We start from the raw sequence: 21,021 nt of genomic DNA, 5'->3' as shown, positions 1-21,021 counted from the left end.
GATTCAAAACCAGGAATAATTACGATTTCTTTAATTTCTAGCACATATTTGAGGGGGGAAATGTTTATTAGACGAAAAGGGAAAAAAAACGGGGAAAGGTCAGCCAAACTGGACGTCGGCTTGCTATTCCAGAAATAAGAAATAATAATAATACATATTTGAATTATCTACAGTTCTTTTGAATAGCTGCATCCGAAGCACCTTGATATAGTAAGTGTGTTTCATTCCATCCGTTGTGCGATGAGCGGGATTCAATTGTTGCGATCTGCGATACGCGCACCGGTGCTCCGTGCATTGCTTTGTGTCTTTGAGGGGTGCGGTCGCCCGCCGATGCGGCGTGTGTTCGTGGACAACAGAACAACGAAAAAAGAAAGGCTGGTGATCACAGGGGTCGGTTTAACTTCTAGATGAGCGCACAAACGCGGAAATAGCGACTGCCTTTGGAAGTCATGTGGTTGAGCGATCGTGTGGTTTTTACTTGAGGCGTCCCGAAGGCAGACTGGACGCTGCATGCAGAACATATAGTAATATACTGAAAACTCTGTGGGTCTTTACGGAAGGTCTATACAGACGTATCCATCGACGTTGCCTGAAGTGATCACTTGGCAAATACACCGTCACAAGTTGGTTTCGAGAGCAAACCTTTTCGTGTAAAAATGACGTAAAGCAGCAGAACACTAAAGTAACGTAAAGCAGTTGTTGCATGTATTAAATAAAAGCGAAAGAATCCACAATTTATCAAGCAACAGTGATCAACGTTTCCGACTGGCTTGCTGTTGATGATCAATAGATAGAACACTATCTCCCAGGGAAGACTGTAGGATACATCATACATGTACCAGGTGTTTTTTTGTTTTTGTTTGATCAGGTCATGCTGCAAGATATTGTAGATACCTGGTTTAGGGAGTGCCCCCCGTGGGATATTGATTATTAATGATTGAATGGGACATGCTGATGATTAAAAATACTTGGTTACTTAATCTTAACCTCAATATAAATCAACTTGGTGATCTAGATCAAGCTTTCCATCCGAGGTCCACAGTAAAATCAGCAAAATCGCCTGCGAGTCCTAAATACACGACTAGAGAGTTTACATCAACAACCGTGGTATGTTTGCGGACTTTTCTTTCATTGTATTCGATCAGCAGTGAGGACATGCTCAATGAAAGGGACAGTCTGGACCCCAGATGTGAAGAAAATACGCCACATCAAATGATTCCTTACATCTTTCCGAGCCACCATGCAAAATATTTCGTTTATATTGGGCTCCGAGAATGTGTAATTCAATTTTCAACTTGCATCTTCTGCCTCTGACTGAAAGCAGCACTTCAAGCAGTCGTGATGTCAGGAGCGTTCTCCTCCGGTCTTTCTGGCGTCTGCTTGCCCGGCTCTGCTCCTCGCGGCGGGCTGTGTGTTGTGCTTTACGCGTTGCCGTTGCTGGTTCCCGTACTCTCAATACGCATTCCTGCTATTTATTAGCAGTGACCGGTTAATGCATATGTGACGGTGTTGAGGGATGACGCACAGGTGTTGTTTGGTGCACCGTGAGGACAAGAACGAACAACAGCAACAACTTTATTTTCAGAAGGAGATTGGGGAGGTTCATCGCCAGAGGCGATACTCTACCCCATTGCTGGTGGGGATGTGGGGAATGAAATACTGAGCCCCTTCACAATAACGATCGGAGTCCGATGGTGTCCAGAAATGTCAAAAAGGCTTTGAGCGCTGATCGTTGCTGGGCTGGATTGGGCCAGGGACCGAGCAATTTATAGAGGGAGAAGGGGCGAGAATCCAGCTGACGAAGAGACTCGGAGAGTGCGGTTCGGGAAGGTTGGTAGTGAGGGCAATGAAGAAGAATGTGCTCCAGATCCTCTAGAGCATCACAGTGGCAGCAGGTGGGAGAGTCAAAAGAAACAACAAACAACTTTATTTTCGGCCTTGGAGAGTGGGGAGTTTCATCGCAACAGGCGATACTCTACCCCAGTGCTTGGTGGAATGCGAAGTCAACTTGTCTCAAGCGATCCAGTTGCTGATAGCAAGTATTCATCATTGGATAAAAGCTCGGTGCAGCACCAAAGCCTTTTGAAGGGACAAGTAAGTGGTGACTTCGTTCTAGTCACAGATTTGGGCTACGCAGAATAAATGTTTTTCAGGCGTGTCTCTCTGAGTCACTTTAGCAACACCTGCATAACAAATGACATACCTACATAGTTCGGAATAACATAAGTTATTAAGCCAAATCGCCAATACCAACTGGGTCAAGTCTCACTTGAAAATCTCGTTTTGTGCCTGAACCAGGCGCCGATTGTTGTTGTGTCGTCTTGTACAAATATTACGCCGGGAACAACAGTGACGTCACGGAGAAACCGAAACCGGATATGGGTTAACCGTAGGATTTAGTTCAGTTTCTCTAAAACGGGGAAGTTTTCGCCCTTGCTATTTTACGGGGATGACATACGTATAGAAAACAATTGAATGCAGTCGCAATCCGAATACCCTCCGGAGGTCCGGAATGTCGCTTTAAAGAACGTAATCTTTGAACAATGCACAAATGTACAAGAGCTCGGTTACATGTTCTGGTTGAGACACTTGAATTTAATTTAATTTTAATTTAATGGTCGAAATCTAAAAGCAAGGTATCGACAGGCTGTTCAAGAGACAGAGAGAGACAAAAAAACGCGATACATTCCACAGAGGGCGTGCGCACGGCTTTCTTCATTGGCATGCCATACACAATTTCGAGTAACTGTATAGCCAGTAAAGTAAACAGTGAACTGAAAATTGAAAGAGTAGTGGGCGCAAGTTCCTTGTGAAGAAATGCCATTCAATGCAGAGTTTTACTGCAGATGAACCACCTGTTGGCAAGTGGATATCGTAAGCAGCTCGTGGGGAAATATCTTAATGTCGGCTGCAAGCAAAAGGCTGCCCGAGTGACGTCCAGAAGACATAACGTTACCTACAAAAACTAAAGTATCAATGGCCTACTATTGTTGACGTATACCATACCCGGTCTCGATGCACAATTCGGTCAGATCGACTGCCAGACACACCGACTACATTGGTGCTGTTGAACAGGTAATTATCAAACCAGTAACAATAGGCAGGCAACAAACAATAAGATCTCAACTTATGCAATAACAGCAGGTGATTGACTTTATCAAGCGCCTTTGTCATGTCACAATAACACATTTCGACCTTCTCACGATTATAAACAGCTGCATCAGTAGCGTGGCAAAGGAACACAAACTCGACTGAAGAAATCGCTGTTAGCGACACAGAGCGGTAGATCCGGTAATAGTCGCTTGGGTGTGCATGCACTCTAAAAACAGAACTTCACCGCATAGCACGCTGTTAGCCAACCATTGCAACGAATGGTAGTGTTATCGCTTCTGATTCGAGGAGAGAGGGGACCGTACGCCTTTTTGTAGCGATTTGGATACATGGTAATTGCCACAAAAAGGCGTACACCCCCTCTCTCGACGAACGAGAGGCGGTCATTCTTGGCAATGGTTGTCGCAGAACGTGTTATGCGGTGGAGTTCTGTTTTTCGAGTGCGGGAAGTGGATGCCACCGCTGTGTGTCGCAAACAGCGCACTCTTCCACCCCTTCGAAACAGCGAACTCACCCGCTTCTGCCAGCCGCTAGGGTGTCGCGCTGAAGAAAAAGTACGTCTCTCGCAGTGTTCCGTAAACTATTGTCCCTACCTGTACGGTTACAAACCTTCACGAAACAACATAATATACCCACATTGCGATAATTACTTATTTCACTGCAGTCATTGGTCTTCAGTATTGGGGTAACCGAGGCCAGTGTTCCTCGGTTAAGAAATATGACAGATGACACAAACGGGTTAAATATATCGCGCCGTACACTGCACAGCGTGGGTCTCATTATAATTTATTTTCGGTGATTTCGTTTGGGCGCTCTTAGTAGGATTACATGAACAGGAAGTATATGCCGATGCTTTTCTAATTATTCAGCGAAAACACCAGTAACTTACAAACCCTGATGACAAGGATGCAACCCGAGGCCCGACAACGACCCGACAACGGCCTGTTGTCGATTTTTTTACAAACCCTGTTGAAAAAAAAGCCAAATAGGTTGTATGCGATCCTATTTATCCTATACAAATTGATGTAGGATCCTTTATGTCCTTTTTTGTATCATGTGGGAAAGTTGTAGGTTCCTACATGGTCCTATATTCATTCACATATAGGTGAGTCATAGGATCCTACATGTCTCATATTAGGCTATGTAGGAGAGTTGTGGTGTCCTACTTGTCCCATATTCGGCAATATAGGACAGTTGTAGGACACTACATTGCCTATATCCGGCTACGTAGGAGACTTGTAGGATCCTACAAGGAAGGCATCAAAAAGGAGCTAAGGGAGATCTTACGTGACCTGTTTGGTTTCATGTGGGGAGGGCGTAGGGAATTATTTTGAGATATGGAAGTGATATATTAACAGAGCAACAAACATTATTTGATTGCGTATATATATCCTTCAAAACTGGGGCCCAGAACGAACTAGTCATATTCAATCATGTTTGCCAACGCGCACACATACGGCAGGTTATCAAGTGCGAATTCTATTAGAACCACTGCAAATGAATATATTTTTTTAGGTTGAAAACAACTGAATGGACTGGTTGCATTCATTTATGGAGCATGCATAGAGTATGTCCATTACTAGTCGACGAAACATCAAGCATACAATGATGCGTGCATTCCTTTGAGTGCTATTTAAGCACAGACTTCGACAGCAGTGCGCAACCGGTCGAGGTGGCGGTTGAACCCCATCGAGCGACATTGCGGTGTCGATGGGGTTCTCGGTCTAATATCTAGGACTAAACCGGTTCTATCAGGACGCGGTTTGTTATGACGGATTCCCCAATCCTTCCCCTTCACGTGCGCTCTCACGGCTGGCAGGAAATCCTAAAAGTAGTCGAGATCCTTGGAAATTCCAGGCCTCCCTCTGCACTTCCGATACATTAGGACCTCCGTAACATCCGCCCCGCTAGTCAGATCGACGCCAGAATTTCCGTCCTAGTAGGACTTGTGTCGCTCTACGATCGGTCAAATGGAACCATGGGTCGGTCTTTAGCGGTTCCGGGGTTGTGGGCAGAGACGCGTTCGTAACTCTGTTTTTCTAAACTTTGGTGCCCTTTTTCGGAAGGAAGCTCGCGTCGGACAGTTTTCATCTTTCTGGAGTGTACTCGCCTAAACTCGGTGAACGTGGCAAAATTTACTACAGCAGTCAAAGTCTTCTGGTTCTCGAGCTACCGGTTTCTGTGTTTGCACTCCTCCCAATACATGGGACTGCCGGCCGTTTTCTTCCTAAAAACGTTTGACGACCTACAGAATCATGTTTGGCATAGTGTTGAAGCTCTCGACGTGCTCTTTCCAACCGCTTTAATCCCGTAAGCGCGCGACTTTCCGTTCCCCAGAAATGGGCTTTAGTGTTGCAGGGTCATGGCGCTGGCGCCAGCAAGTCTGGCTGACGCCGCTCGGAGACGCTTCCGTGGGTGCCGTTCCTTTAGTGCCGTAATCTCGCTTACCTAATGTCCAATTTACTGGAAATTTTGGATGCGTGTTCTTCGTTCTTTACTCTACAACTTTTCAATTCGCACCCCCATCTATTTACTACAGGTTATGGCGTTATTCCCGAAATTCCTTAGGCTGACTCTCCTTCTGCAACGTTCGTCCCTGTTTTTAGGTTTGAACCCTGCGGGAGATCTGAATCACCTATTAACGGATTCGTGTACTCCGAACACCGAACGGCTAGAAACTTGCGGGATCTTTCTATCTCTCTCCATTCTCGAGTGAGGACAAAATGGCAACAGCGGCTCGTTATGCATGGGGCTGGGGGCATTTTTTTTTTTTCGATGTCGGCTGTTTGTTGGCGTAGAAATGTGACTGAAGACTTATTTTGACGGGGAAAACGTCCTCTTTCCAATGACGCTGGTCGCCCGTACGCGCGACTTTCTGCTTTCTTTCTGGATGTAGCGCGAGGAGAGCATGGAGGAGAGCCGTTACAGACGGCGCCCTTTGGAGCTTGGAATGCCTCCAGCTCATTTGGAAGGGAAATCTTAGAAGCGTTCGGACGCATGTCCAGAGAGCTCTCGTTCGGGAAGCGTCTTTCGTCGTAGTTTTGGTGGTTTTGGTGCCACGCAGAGCTGGACTGTATTTCATGCCTTACTAGTGGTATCTGGATCTGTTTCTGTGTGTGCACCTTGGAAGACCGAAAGCTGTTGGATTTCGTGAATTGAAGGTTAGTTGTGTGCATGTAATGCCATTTTCGTGCACATTTTGCTTGGTATTCTTCCTAGCGTGTGGGTTCCTATAACTTTATCCGCTCAGTGCGATTATTACCCTATTGTTACCTATTGCCTTATCCTTAGGGCCCTCGGTTTTCGGGTAAAACCCGATAAAGCCCGTTTTTACCCCCGATTTACATCAAAATAGTTCGGGTTTAACCCGATAAAACCCGTAAACCGGGCTTCCGAAAGTGCAAACCAAGGACTTGATCCTTGGTTTGCACTACGGCAACGGTTTGCGAACTACGGCAATCGCGCGACGACTCCCGACCGCGCCGCGTCTTCCTGGTAAAGTAAACAAAACAGGTCGGGTTTGTAGACGCTTGCATGCAGGTCCGATTTCTAGCGTGAAAAATGTTCCTTTGATAGGCGTCGCTATTTCAAAGTTGGCTTCACCTAACACTTCAGTGTATTGCGGTCAAGCCCACTTCAGCGAATGCTTAGTGTTGCTTTAAGTGTACGTTTGTAGATTTAGCGGAACTTTTCGATTCATTTATTTGTGTTACAGGAAAGCCATCTTCTATGACATCATACACTTTGTTTAGTGATATATTAGGTTAGATTAGTGCGGCTGTGGCAGCTTGCCTCGCACTCCCAACTTCATTATTGAAGCGGCCATGGTCCTATTAATCTAACCTAATTTCACTAAACTAACCTAAGACATCATCAACTTAGTTAGTTTAGTGATAAGTTAGATTAATGGGGCCATGACAGCGTCCCTTGTCCCTCAATATCCGTTTCAATAATGAGGTGAAGCCGCCTTGCAGAATGGCAACGCCAACCAAAGTAATACCCCGGTTTCGTACCAAAAATGCCCTGTGTTTTTCACACCCGAAGAAATGTAGTCTGCTACATGAAAGCTTGTGTCAATAAGTGAGTTGAAAACTTCAGTGTTGGATTTTGTACTGTTAGTGCTTTCCGTGGACGTCGACGAGACCCTTTCTTGTGCTGTTACCATAAACAAAATACAGAAACCGACACTGAGGATCTTCGGTGTCGGTTTCTGTATTTTGTTTATGTGATCTACAGGACTTGACTCCCCTCTTCGTATACGATTGTGCTGTTACCAAAAACAGTAAAGGAATCAGAAAAAATCACGCTAAACAGCGAAGAAACAGAGTTAAGCAATGCTCGGCGTTCCTTGAAGTAGGTTTGCCCGCAGTGCACAGAAGTGTTAGGTGAAGTCAACTTTCAAATCTTGTCGGGAGTCACCCCTGAGGAAGGAGCCGAACTGGCTCCGAAACGTCGGGTATCCCCGTCCTGTAACTTGGTTGGAGATTTTCGTTTTATCACGGGAGTATCTTGTATCAGCAAAGTACGCGGAGTAGCAAGGAGGATGCTGCAACAGCCAACAATATACGATGCATACCAACGCGAGCGCGAGCATGCTCTCAATGCTCATCGATGGATACAGTGATGGATGCAGTGGTTATACAGTGAATTATCTACGAGTCTCTTAATAAATATTCTTTCACTTAATTTCAACACTCCACAGACCGACCGCTGTGGCATCGCTCATGATCTCCGTTGTCTCGCGATGTATACCCCCCATTATTAATTAATTAATTTCAACACATAAAAGTTTTTTTTTTTCACCCGAAAATACATCACTTCTCAGTATATCACCCGTTTTTACCCTGTTTGACAGGTCCTGATTTTCAACCCGATATTTACCCCCCGATTTTCACAAAAAATAAAACCCGAAAACTGAGGGCCCTACTTATCCTCCATCTGTAATCTTGTGCTCTTACCCTGTTGGTTAACCTGTATCATCACTTAACATCAGGTTGAAGATATCATGTGTGATGCTTCGCGGCCCTGCTACAGGGTACCGGTGCCCTAAAGATAAAGGTCTTCCTTTTTTGGTTATTAATTCATAATAACTCAGCTTGGCTCATGCGTATTTTCCCCGAGTGTGGAAGAAATATGCACAGAATGTAAATAAACGCGGATATTATAACTCAACGTGCATTGTTTTCACCCTCTTCAGGTAATGCCTTACTGACACCCTTGCTTAGCCCCAGTTGTCATAGTCAATTGATCTTGCTGCAAACAAACAAATCAATTGTCTTTGGACCTCAAGTAACAGCATATGTGGGAAGTCTGGTTAACCTGTGCACGAGTTTTGTCACATTTTATGTGACACATAAAGTATTATCATTTGTTAAATCTAGCTACCTAACTCGCTTTATTGTTTCAGATGCCTCCAAGAAATATATCTTAGAGCTACCATCTAGCATGATCTGTAAAGGTGTTGAAGACGCTGTACATCATGCAAGAGTGTGATTGTTCAACAAACATGTCAGAGGGATGATGAACGATATCAATAAAAAAATAAATAGAAGCTGCATGATTTGTTATTTCCTAATATACACAGCACAATAGGGAACACAAATTATACAGGATTACCACGAGAGACTTGGTATTCCGCCATTTTAGCGTATATGTAGGAACCTAATTGCATGTAGGACCCAACGTAGGTCCTACAATCAAATAGGATCCTATTTATATGTAGGATCACATTTGCATGTAGGTCCCACAACCAAATAAGGTCCTCTTTATATGTAGGATCGCATTGGCATGTAGGACCCACAATTAAACAGGATCCTATTTGTACGTTCCTTCATCAACCTGGAATAGGACCTGGTGTCATAATACCTTATGGAGTCAAGTAGGAATTTCCAACAGGGAATCCCTTTAAATATCTTCAAAATAACTGATAATGACAGCAATTATTATGATTGTGCGTTGCGCTGAAGTGATCGTAAAGTTTCGTCGAGCAGTTCAGCACCAATAATAATAGGGGTCCAAACTAAGCGATCCATAGTGAAAATTGACTACCAAAATCACAGAGAAATTACCATGTTATTTTAGAATTATTATACAAATTGTGGCCGTGCACGTATAAGCGCATAGGGGATGCTACTTCTGCAGCATTTATTTGTTCACATGCTACAGCCCTACTGCTTCTTTATCTTCTACAGCACTACCCGGTAGTCGAGCAGAAATATCGCCCCATTTGTGCATCAGAGCACTTGAACCTTCCAGAGTCATATTCTCAAGAAATCGCGAAAGATCAGCCGACGAGCTCATCGTAACGTGGTCATGGGTTGTTCTGTTTCCAAATCACGCACCGAAAACAACTTTATTAGGGGATGACGGCTGGGGAGTTTCATCTCCAGGAGCGATACTCTACCCCACTGCTGGTGGTGATGCGGGGAATGAAACAATGAGCCTCTTCACAATAAGGATCGAAGTCCTTTGGTGTCCAGAAAGGTGAAGAAATCTTTGAGGAAAGAGCGTTGGTGTGCTGGATGTGGCCAGGGGCCAATCAATTTTCTGAGCAATCACACACCATTCGTTTATGCAGAATCGCGATTGCAATATTGCCACCTTAATATTCCTTGCAAATGGGAGAACAAAACGATATCACTCGGCGGCATATCGTAGCAGTATCAGTTCGTATCCAGAACGGAACCAATGAATAGCGGCCTCCTACGCCTTGCGAACGATCGCTGATGTCTTTCGTTTCTTCTTGCCTATCTTGGCTATCGGGAACTTACTGGTCAACTCGAAGTACTAGGACCGAGGTACACTAATAAAAGCGACACAGAAATGATACAGAAACAAAGTAAATGGTCGGCCAGTCTGGTGTATAACAAATGTGCGCATGAATTCCAACATAACTCCACGCAATTCCAACCTCTCGTTTATGAAACATTCTTTTCTCTAACGCATTACGCGAAAGCTTCCAATACTTGGGACAGTCGATGAGACCTTAGCGAAGCCTTTGAGACGAAAGCCACAGTCAATCAACCATAAACTAAAAGGATCACACGCTAATATAAGTACATTACCAGCACAGCCTGGATCATCTTTATATTAATGAAAGCAGTGTTTTGAAACGACCGAAAGCACAATAGAGGCTACAGCCAGCGCTACCAAACCAAGGATCATGGCCGTGTACGTGTGCTTTGGCGTACTCACACGGAGCTTCCGCGCTGCTCACGCTGGCAATCCCCGTAATTCTCCAAGATGTTGGACGCACCCGTCCTGTGTCAACGTCCATGCCGACGGTTACGGTTATTGCGTCACGCGCCTTGCGGGCATTGCGTACGGGAATTGTGTCAGATATCACCTCATTCACTCATCTGTTGGGCAAGATAAGCCTGAAAAACAAAAGGAGGGAGCGCAAATGACTCGCCTTGATTTTCTCTTTTTCACGTAACGTAACATTTCTTTAGCTTTCTTTCGCTTTTACATAGCGTAAGCGTATGCACATGCTCATCAGTATGTGATGTTACGCGCCTCCGTGTATCATGCTGCGTGAGCAACTGTATAGGCTGGAATAGGGAAGCAGGATGACGAGCAGGCACAAACATCGGTTGCAAAAAAAGAAAAAAAAGGAAGAAGAAGAAAAAAGAACCACGGCGCTGCTCACTGCGTGGACGTCGTGGAATAGCAATTTCGTTCTCAGACGGTTGTGCTTGGCGTTGTCGCAGTGGCCGCGGGAGCTGTTCCCGGGTACAGTGAATACCAGAACCGTCTTCAGTTCGATCTGATGAACTTGCATTTTCTGCGAGTCTCAACACAGTTACCGAAGATCAAGCATGTTGCTGGCGGTTAAAAACAGCCCCTTGTGTGCTGGGCTACCGTTTTTGCAGATATCTGTCTGTTATACTCTTTTCTCCAGTGCAAGTACACTCCCTTAGGAGCGAATTCGCTAAAGGTTCTTCGCCCCGTCTGTATCCGACCCGGCTGTAGGCACATGTAAGCTCAAGACAATAAGCGCTGAACAAGGATTTTAGGAATATCCCCGGAGGAGCGTTCCACCATTCCATTGCAGATCTGAAATTGACGTTTTCGTACTTGTTCAGAAATTCATTGGGTTCTCTCTCCGAACGTTCAGCCGTTCAGTTCATGAATTCAGTCGGTAAACGAGACTATCTAAGAGCCTGTTAGGCTGTGAAGTTAGGCCTTATGATTGCAATCTTCGCTCTGTGTTTCTCGATGGCAGGAACACGGTGCTCTTTCGGAGCAAATAGAGCTGATCCCACTGACCAGGGTTAGTGCACCCCACCGCGTGATACCTTCGGCGATACCCTGATGTTCTGACAAAGGAGTTCGGGTCAGTCCTATTGTGGTTCCGTTTCCCACGCCGGCAGGCCTAGACAGGGCGCCAGTATATTCTGTGTTTCTGTTGCTGATAAACACTGTAATGAAAAGCGCTAAAACCCCCAGTGACGAGGAGCTAAAATAAACGACACAACCACAGAGCACTGCTCCCCAGCACTGGGGGTCTTGGCGCTTTTAATTACGGACTACCGAACCGCCCAATTTTAAGCCTTTTTTAGTAAATAGTGCCCGCTGTCCGTCCGTGCTGTTCTCCTGCTATGATTCTAAACCAACGGGCTCTCCAGCTCCTTGCATTTCCGGCGACTTGTTCAGTGCCTGGTACTGATATTTATGGTGATATTTGTGGACTCCCCTCATGGAAAGGGCTGTGGAAGCCAAGTGGTGAAGAACAAGACGACGAACGATTCGTTTCGCAGTGTGAAGCCAGCCATCAATGGCACAAGTGTGTTATATAAACGTTGAGAGAAGACGGCTGTGTTTCATCTGGGCCCCCGAGTGCAGCCCACTTGAAGCCGTCTTGATGGAAATCTTGCATGTCGGGTCGTCTGCTTTGTATCTTTCAGGGTTGCGGAATGGGATCACCCATTCCATTCCAATTCCATTCCGAGGAATGAAGATTTGTGGTAATTCTATTCCTTTCAATTCCTCGGAATTAAAAGGTATGGTGAATTCCCACTCCTGTAATGGCTTGGCAGCCCCGTTCCATTACATTAATTCCACTATTAAAATAATTCGGACCTGTAACCGTACTAGCTGTTCACTAGTTCACTGCATGCCTACACTCTTAAAAATAAGGTCGGTGCGCTTACTAACTAAAAACTAAGCACTTACTTGTCACACCAGCCACTAAGATCTTAGTAACCGTAGGTAGTAAAAGTGGCAGTAGTAACATTTACTAATTGTAGAGGCTAGTAAAGAGCACTACCTCCAGCAGTAGGTCTTAGCTGATAGCACTGCCTTTGGCTAGTAAAAGCGCGACCTTCGCTTAGTGAAAATTACAAAGTGTACACTGGTAAAAAAAAAGAAAAGAAAAGAAAAAAAGCATACACGCATTGCGTATAATTTCGGAAAAGGGAATGCTAAATTTTTTTCAGCGCCAATATATTTTCCAAATTGTACGAAGATCTGTCACCTCGAGCTGTGGTTGTGTGTGTGTGGGAGGGGGGGGGGTGTACTTGGGGGATACTACCCAAGCAGCAAAATGCACTGAAAGTCGAGTGCAATAGGGGTGGACGGGTAGGTGGAAGGCCTTGAACAGATTCATGAAACTACAGAACATTGATAAGGCGCATACCGTCCCCCTCTATTGCACTCGACTTTCAGTACATTGTGCTGCTTGGGCAGCTGCGCCTACACAAACTCATATTCCCAAAGCATGGGTGTGAACAAAAAAGGACAGCTCATCCAAGCAGACTGCCATTCTCTGGACAACAGATACTGATATAATGCAACGCAACTTCTGGGATTACGAAGCCGCCACCAGCCGCGAAGCGACTTTTTGGGTGTGGATGCGCGCATACGGTTGTCTCAGGAGCAAGTAATACGCTTCCGTAAGTCTCTCCCGTATTGAATAAAATGCTACTCTACCGACACATGTGTTTTTAAATCAAATTACCGTTTAACTTGGATAATATCGCCTCCATCACAAATTAACGGGCACAAAATAACATGTAGCAAACATAAGTATCGATCTAGTAACAGCTACTAAGCCAGACTTTCTGGCTAGTAACGGCAGCATTTACTGCTTTGCACAACTCTTAGCTAGTACTCAGCTAGTGACCAACTAGTAACGCACTTCGAGAATAGTAACCGCAGTCGCTACTACCTTTTTACTAGCCATTTTTCTAATGCTATAGAGGAGATTGACATTACCCGGCACGGAAAAAGCGCAAAAGGAAAAAGACAAGGTTATTTCGCCCTCCTCCTCTCGTCCTCCTCTTCATTGGCATCATCATTACATGAGTTTTCCACTAAAGTAACTGGTGTAAGTGATGTGAGGTTGCAGGCCTCACACTAGTGAAGCCAAAATCTCCATTTTACTTTTTCTTAAAACCAAACCCGTCGCTCTTGACCGTCTGGCACACAGACCATTACATTCCAACTCCATTCCGCCTGCGAAAAAAAAGCCTAATTACATTCCCAGGACAGTTTCCGCCATTCCAATTCCATTCCGGGCTCTGATAAATCTGGAATGATTCCGGAATCATTCCAACCCCAGAATGGCAACTCCGCAACCGTGGTACTTTTACCCATCAACATCTGTCTGCCCTGCTTCGGCCCTATACGTTCCCTCGCAGTGTGCCATGTAGCGCGATCGCAGTTCCATTGTGAAGTTGGACGACATGACGAGGCCTATGAGCTTGCTCGGCAGAGTATTTCTCACTCGAGTAACAGAATCAACACTCAGCAACGGGGGCTAGCGAGAAAACTGACAGGCGTGTTCTGGTCCGAATCCAGCTGCTACCGGCTGTAGTGTTTTCAACCAACTCGTGGCAGCAGTTATCTGCGTTACATCATTTATGATGGATTTACGCGTGCATTTCTAACACATTATGTAGTGAATTAACAATTACGATCTGAGCGAGTATAAGCCCAATACATGAATTGCTGCGTCTAAAATACCGCTAACTACCGGGAAATAAAAAGGTTTCTATGATTGAAGGTGACTGCTCCCACAGCAGCATATACCAATCTATCACGTGTAGACAATAACAATATATTAATTACTATTGTCTTCGCCGAATTTTCCAAAAAGGTCATACAGACACATGGAGTAAGTGGAAATACTGGATAATGCAATGAAGAGTGTTGAAATACAGCCGCTTGTAATCACGTGTTCCTATGAAATCTTTGTCTCTGACCACCAACAGTGCATTTTCAATGTCTTGCCTCGAACATAAACGAGGGTTACTCCGGATGTGCTTTCATGCATGGCCGAGCATCATATTGGTAGTGATTTTGGCGCAGTACACCCGTTGTCTCGATGGTGAGTGTCGCATTTGAATATTAACGAGTACTGCATATCGAAGGCAGTGCCGGAAGCTGTGAACTGATATTGGGATTACATTCCACGGCAACTTATCTGGAGGTGGCGCATGCAAAACTTCATTCAACAGGGCGTCGCAGTTTTTGGGATAGACACGAAAAATGAACGTCATGTTCACGTCCGGTGGGGCATCCACGGTTGATATAAGCGTGAACTACTGCGCGTTGGCGGACGTCAGGAAGACTGCTTACGATATCATGAAGCGTAGCAAATTTCGTCACGATTTGGGGGCTTGATTACTACGTGGAACAGAAAGCAGAAGTGCTGACAGTGTCGACACAGCCGCGCTCGCCGTAAGGTATCGAAAAAACATACAACTACTTTATATAGGTCCTATATAAATTGTATAAGGCTCTACAAAGTCATATAAGATCCATATAGCTTATGATAGGTACCTATATAACTTCTGTGTAGATCAATAAGGGATCCTATACGAGTCTATGGAGAGTTACATAGAGTCCTACATCGGCCATGCAGTAGTCGTAAGCGTCCTACACCGAGCATGTAGGAGACCCTATTCCGGCCGGTTCAGTTATAAATAGTCACCTATGGGACCCAAAAATGTGGGTCGCATTTAGCGGGGGATAGCGAAGCAGCTCACAAGGTTGAAGAACGGACAGCAGCAGTTGTCGCTGAAGTCGTTTCCAAATTTCCGGCAGGGTTCGCAGGAAAGTATAAGCTCTTGACTGCTAAAAACATGAGGACCCTTCTTCATTTTACCACGACATACCAGTGCCACCTTGCCTTAGTGATGTGGGGCTAATAAAAACAATGTACAGGTCGCGGCTCAAAATCGAGCCGGAACTGGGAACAAGCAACTGGGTCGGTTGGTATCGGTACATGCTGGTGTACTGCGCACAGAAGCGACGACAGGAGAACTAGTCAGGACAAAGCACTTTGTCCTGTACATCAATACGGTAGTGAGAGTTCCAGTGTCCAAGCTCTGCCCTCATTCTGACGAACTGTGCTCCATCAAACAAGCTCACTCTTGTCATTTACACACACACACGCACACATGCGCGCACACACACACATTGGATGATGCTCAGGTGTGCGATTTACCGCCGCTGAGCCCTGCTCTATTGCCCATTGGGAACATATGAGGGGATGATGATGGAGGGGAGCACTTTCAGAGATTCGTCGCCAGACTGGTGGAGCGCAAGTACTCCGCAAGAAGACGTGGGCCTTACATCTGGTGGACAGCGTTCGGCCACGGTCCGAGATCCTCGCGCGATCGAACGGCCATTTGTCAGTACGTTGAATACAAACTTCCATCAGTGCACGCTCGTGGAGATATTGGCAGGAGATGTTGCCCGGACGACGTGGCAGAGGTCGCAGAGCACTCCAGAAGTGGGGCGGAGGGAAGACGAGGTGTAGCCGAGACAATGCTTAAAGGGACTATGAAACGATTTTTTTCTTCGTTTCGTTCGAAAGAAGACATTTTTCTGAGTCTATAACCGAAATTTTACCTTCGTCGCGCGAGCGGATTTCTCGGGAGCGAATTTAAACGGAGCGGCGAAGGGAGGACAGCTGGCGCCGCGCCGTAGCGAGCTGCCGAGCGGAGACACAACGGGCCACTTGACGCGACCACGGCCGGCTCAGCAACACGTCATCGTGACGTGTTGCCGAGCCGAGGAATCCCACCAGGAGCATGCGCCGTAGGATCCCGTGTATGCGGGAGTGGAAATCTCCATGACAGCAGCTTTCTCGCGATCGGCAGATTTCGGCAGTGGCGGCAGCCACAGCGCGAGCTCGCGGCATTATGCAACACCGATGCCATTGTGCAACACCGGTGACGTAACGGGGAACCGAAGTGCGGTCCGTACAGTTACACCATCGACAGGGAAATATGCGCGGGAGAGGAGGAACACGGAAGAGACATTTCCAGCGCGCGCTCCTCGCAGAGTGGAGCGGTCTCGTCCGGAAAAATTTGTGGCATATTAGTTTCTCTGCGGGAAGAACAGTTTCCATCAAAAAAAAGTATGGGGGTTCGGGAAATTTCATAGTCCCTTTAAAGGCACGTTTAAATGCAACGTTGAGCCTGATGTAGTGCAAGAGTGCAGCAAAGGGGCGCGGTAGGCGTAGAGGAAGTACGAGAGAAAGCGTGGGGTCTACATCCGAGAGAAGAGAGTGAGCTATGTCCTGTTGACATTGAGCCTGGATCTTGGGGCCGTTGAGTGTAGAAAGGAGGTGCCTTTGGTCACCCAAGGACATCATTATCAGGAAAAGAGCTGCGTGCTGAGAAATAACCCGCCTGGCCCTGTATAACAAAACACCATGTACTGAGTGAAGCGTTTCTCTCTCAGTTCACTGAATATGCGCCACACTTGGGGCATAATATTTTGCAGTTCCTGCTCATCCGAGAGTTGATGTGTTGATGAATATGTGAAAGATATGCCTCGTCGCAGTTGTCATTTAAGCTGATTTTGTAAACTGGTGAGTGCGTCTAATTGATTCAATTTTCAGAGTCTTCGGATGAGACGATCGTGTACCCGCAGTTTCTGGAAGGAAGGTCAGAGGACGGTGCAAGAATTCTGAAACTCAACGACGAAATGACCTTGCGTCTTGAGCAAAGATCCGCGTTCGATGACCATCTGCTCATCAGAACAGCGGGAGAAGATGATACACTAATAGAAAAGTTTGTATGTATTTTGAGTTTTCGGAAGTGTTCATAAATGTGTTCTTGAATGTTTTCTGTTGATAGATTTTTTTAAGGTAGAGAGCCAGTGTAAATGATGTACTGTGTCTATAACTTCAGAAAATACGTGTATGTTAGGACAGTTACTGAGAACACCTTAAAGGGGCTACGAACTCTACCAAGCTAGCCAGCCGACTGTGTCGGCTCCAAACGCCAATTTTAAATCCATAACTTAAAAACTCGAAACTAGGGGCAAAAAAACGACAAACACAGACAAGGTATTTTGATACCTTTTTGAGACCATGTCTGTGTTTGTCGTTTTTTTGTTTTGTTTCTTTTTGTCCCCTAGTCTCGGGTTTTTAAGTTATGGATCTATACCACCAGCTCGCTTGCTACCTCTCTATCCTCTTGTTGGTAATTTTAACTTGTTGGCTGTAACATATTTTGTATAGATCAATGTGATAGGTCCATATCTTCACCACATATAGCAAGCTGCTAGCCAACCATCATCCCCAACTTGAATGAATGCCTATTCCCGCACCTGATAAGGTGAAGCGGAGCTCATTATGTAACCATTATGCACGGCATTATGGCAAAAAGAAGGCTCCGCCTCCCGTTTTCTACAAATCAGGTACGAGAACGTTGTAATTCGGCATGATGGTTGACTAGAAGGGCGCAATGTGGTGAAGTTCATTTTTAAGAGTGTAGAGCAGATCGTTACTTGTACCTCCGCGTTGGCAATAAACCTATATCCCCCCCCCTCCGCGTTGGCGTCTGATTGGGTGCTACAATTCTTCAGGTGACGTAACAACGGACGTAACAACTGGATGACGGTACCTCTAGTCGCCCGTATCCGAAAAAAGTGCGTTTTTACACTGCACACGCTATGAAGGAGATGTATTGAACAATAAATTATAAATAGAATTATGAAGCGTAGAAGAACAATATTACACCTATTGCGCCCGCAACTAAATGCCTGCAGATAGGAGATCTTTTTTTCATGCTTGTTACGCTACATCGCCTTGCTGTATAGAGTAGCGGGGGATAGAAAAACGAAAGGTGAACATGAACATAATATTACAGCAATCACAGCTATATCACACGCTTCAAAGCTGAGAAAATCAAACTAAAACTGATACACTTCACTGCCGAATACAGTTTCCATTAACCCAATCAGTACTCTTTGCATTATTAAAAGTAAAATATGTCTCTTGTATGAGTATGAAAGGGGAGAGAAGTTTAGTCTATGAACTTTCCTGGGTACACTGTAATTCCAGTCGTATATAGTTTTCTGAAAAAATGAATGCCTAAAAGCGTCTGTTTTGCGATGATAGGGCCTCTACTTCCTGTGGTGGTCTAATCTTGGTGAGATAAATGTAGGAGTGTTCAGATACAAATCCTTTGAAATACCAGTCCTGTCATTTACGATATCACCCAAGAACTTAAGTCGCAGTTGCCTTCTTCTCAACGATAATGTATCCCACCCCAACTTTGCCTTTAATTCAGTCACACTATTTCGGGCACCCATAGAGTTCAATACCATTCTTGCAGCTATGTTTGGGACCCTTTCAAGTTTTTGAATCACTGTAACTTCGTGAGGATCCCATACTGTACAGGCGTATTCTAAAATCGGCCTGATCATTGTAGTCTTGAAATTAGCCTGCCTGATGTTGCGATAAACAAAATGAAGCATTTTTATAGCTTTTGCAGAAACATAGCTTACATGCGAGATCCATTTGAGGTCATCTCTAAAAATAACACCTAAATACTTATACTCCGAAACTATTTCTAAGTTTGAAGAAGACAACTTTTAACTTACCTCCTTTAACAAGACGACCCCAGACCAAATAAGAATACATTAACATTGTACTACGTAGCTCATCTTTATTGAATTTCCAGTTTGGTCCATTCGTTGGGCGGTGGCAAGCCGATTACGTAATAAGAGCTAAACCCTGACCGGTCGCCTTTCATTTTCTTTGTGTGTACACATGTCAAATTCGTAATATGTCAAATACAGAGAATGGCAACGATCGAAAGCCATCAGCTTCATTGTTGTATCCGATTCCGAGCCATGTCGGAGTTTCAGGCAATGATCGTGCTGACGCTCTTGCTCGGCAAACCCACGACACTGAGCAACCAACTGTCTTTCCCCTTGCGCACTCTATGTGCCAGCTGAAAATCCGCCGCTTCACTGCCAACCGCACACAACACATTCAACAAGGAGCTATACGAACCAACGCCTTCCTTAAATACATTGACCCTTTAATGACATATGCTGTGCCTGGCCGCATCCCGCTCATCGAGGAATCGTTGCTTCATCAGCTGCGGCTGAATGTGACACGAACTCCGCTCCTCCTATTTAAGATGGATCAGCATTCATCACTTCTTTGCCCAACGTGCAACGTAGAAGCTGACGTGCCACACATCCTCATTGCCTGCCAGCGGTACGAAGATCCCCGATCGAGTCTCCGGCGCCGCCTTGCTCATCAAGGCTACCGAGAGCCCCCCCCCCCCCCCCCCCCCCCTCGCGGTGCTACTTGGCCCTACTCAGCACGCTGAAGTCACGTAGCAGAGTAAGCGTTTGGGCTGGTTGGTTCATATTGAATTAAAAACAATTAAAAAACCCCAGTGCTGGGTAGGACAAGGACAGAGGATAAAAGGACAAGGACCGGCACTGAACTGCAACCAAGTGAAGTTTATTTTTTTCGAGCAAACCAGAGACTAGTGTATAGCGCTCTCTTTTTGGTCGGTTTTTGCGGGGTGAGAGGGGTGTCTCTGGTTTGCTCGAAAAAAATAAACTTCACTTGGTTGCAGTTCAGTGCCGGTCCTTGTCCTTTTATCCTCTGTCCTTGTCCTACCCAGCACTGGGGGTTTTTAATTGCTTTTAATTTAATTGAAGTCACGTCTGCGCTGACACGATTCCTTCGGGAATCTAAACTCCTGGGCATTCTCTGATACGCAATATGCGCAACGATTAGTGAAGGACCGGCCTCGGTGGCTCAGTCGGTAGCGTGTTCGCCTTCTGATCCCGAGATCGCGGGTTCGAACCCGGCCGAGGACGCCAGCAACTTGGTGGCAGGGTACAAGTTGCTTAGACACGCCGTCTTCCGCGAGGGACGTTAAATACGGGGTGCCGTGTAATGAGCTTTCATTGCACGTTAAAGAACCCTCAGGTGGGCAAAAGCAATCCACAGACCGACCGCTGTGGCGTCGCTCATGATCTCAGTTGTCTCGCGACGTAAACACCCAATTATCAATCAATCGATTAGTGAAGGAGCTGTTTCTTCTGTATTTTTTCATAATTTTCTGTATCTCAGCTGCTTGTATCTCCTTTTGTTTGCCTGGAAGCTTTTGGGAATAGCAAGCCCACATCGTGGCTAACCTTTCCCTTCTCTTTTTCTTACTTTGCATTAAACAGATCCCCCCCGCCGTCGCATTTCCCTACCACTAACAGATCACAGCCTCAAACTGTAGCAAACGTGCGGAATCTGATGTAACGCATCTGATCGTTAGGTGGACGCCTCGGCGATCAACCGCAAGCTTTTCCAAGATCAACATCACATGGCTTCTGCAATCGTATCTGAAGAAGACGGACTTCATGTGGTAAGTTGCTGCGCGATGCTACACTCGCCGAATTTCCTCTGGCATATTACTTCGCTTGCACTTCTGTGCATACAAGAAATGATGTAACGCTCGCTAGTAATGAAGGGCCATGTATAAGAGAAGGTTCCTGGTCATTAAGATTGCCTAAAAAGAGGCTCCACCTGTCAATCAAGCTTGACCACATTTTGTTGGTTGCTGGCTTCTGTTGGGGCCCCTATGACACGAAAATTTATCGAAAACAGCCGCGTAGCTTGGATCGGCGAAGGAGAATTTGATGATT

General features: G+C 45.6%; 1 protein-coding gene across 2 annotated transcripts in view; it reads left to right on the top strand.

The window, feature by feature from the left end:
- The first annotated feature begins 14,296 nt into the window (after positions 1-14,296).
- LOC135366446 (venom metalloproteinase BumaMPs1-like) overlaps positions 14,297-21,021 on the top strand; it is a 35,656-nt gene continuing 28,931 nt past the window's right edge. The window contains exons 1-3 of one of the 2 annotated variants that reach the window (XM_064599148.1): positions 14,297-14,440; positions 16,967-17,142; positions 20,652-20,741. In XM_064599148.1, coding sequence (XP_064455218.1) covers positions 14,335-14,440; positions 16,967-17,142; positions 20,652-20,741 — 372 coding nt within the window. In that variant the 5' untranslated portion in view covers positions 14,297-14,334. The remainder of the gene's footprint in view (positions 14,441-16,966; positions 17,143-20,651; positions 20,742-21,021) is intronic. The other variant, XM_064599147.1, reaches the window with a different exon arrangement.

This window comes from Ornithodoros turicata, chromosome 8, assembly GCF_037126465.1.
Source record: "Ornithodoros turicata isolate Travis chromosome 8, ASM3712646v1, whole genome shotgun sequence".
Lineage (NCBI taxonomy): Eukaryota > Metazoa > Arthropoda > Arachnida > Ixodida > Argasidae > Ornithodoros > Ornithodoros turicata.
Note: the sequence above shows the minus strand (reverse complement) of the source record. Positions and strands in the feature narration are given on the sequence as shown.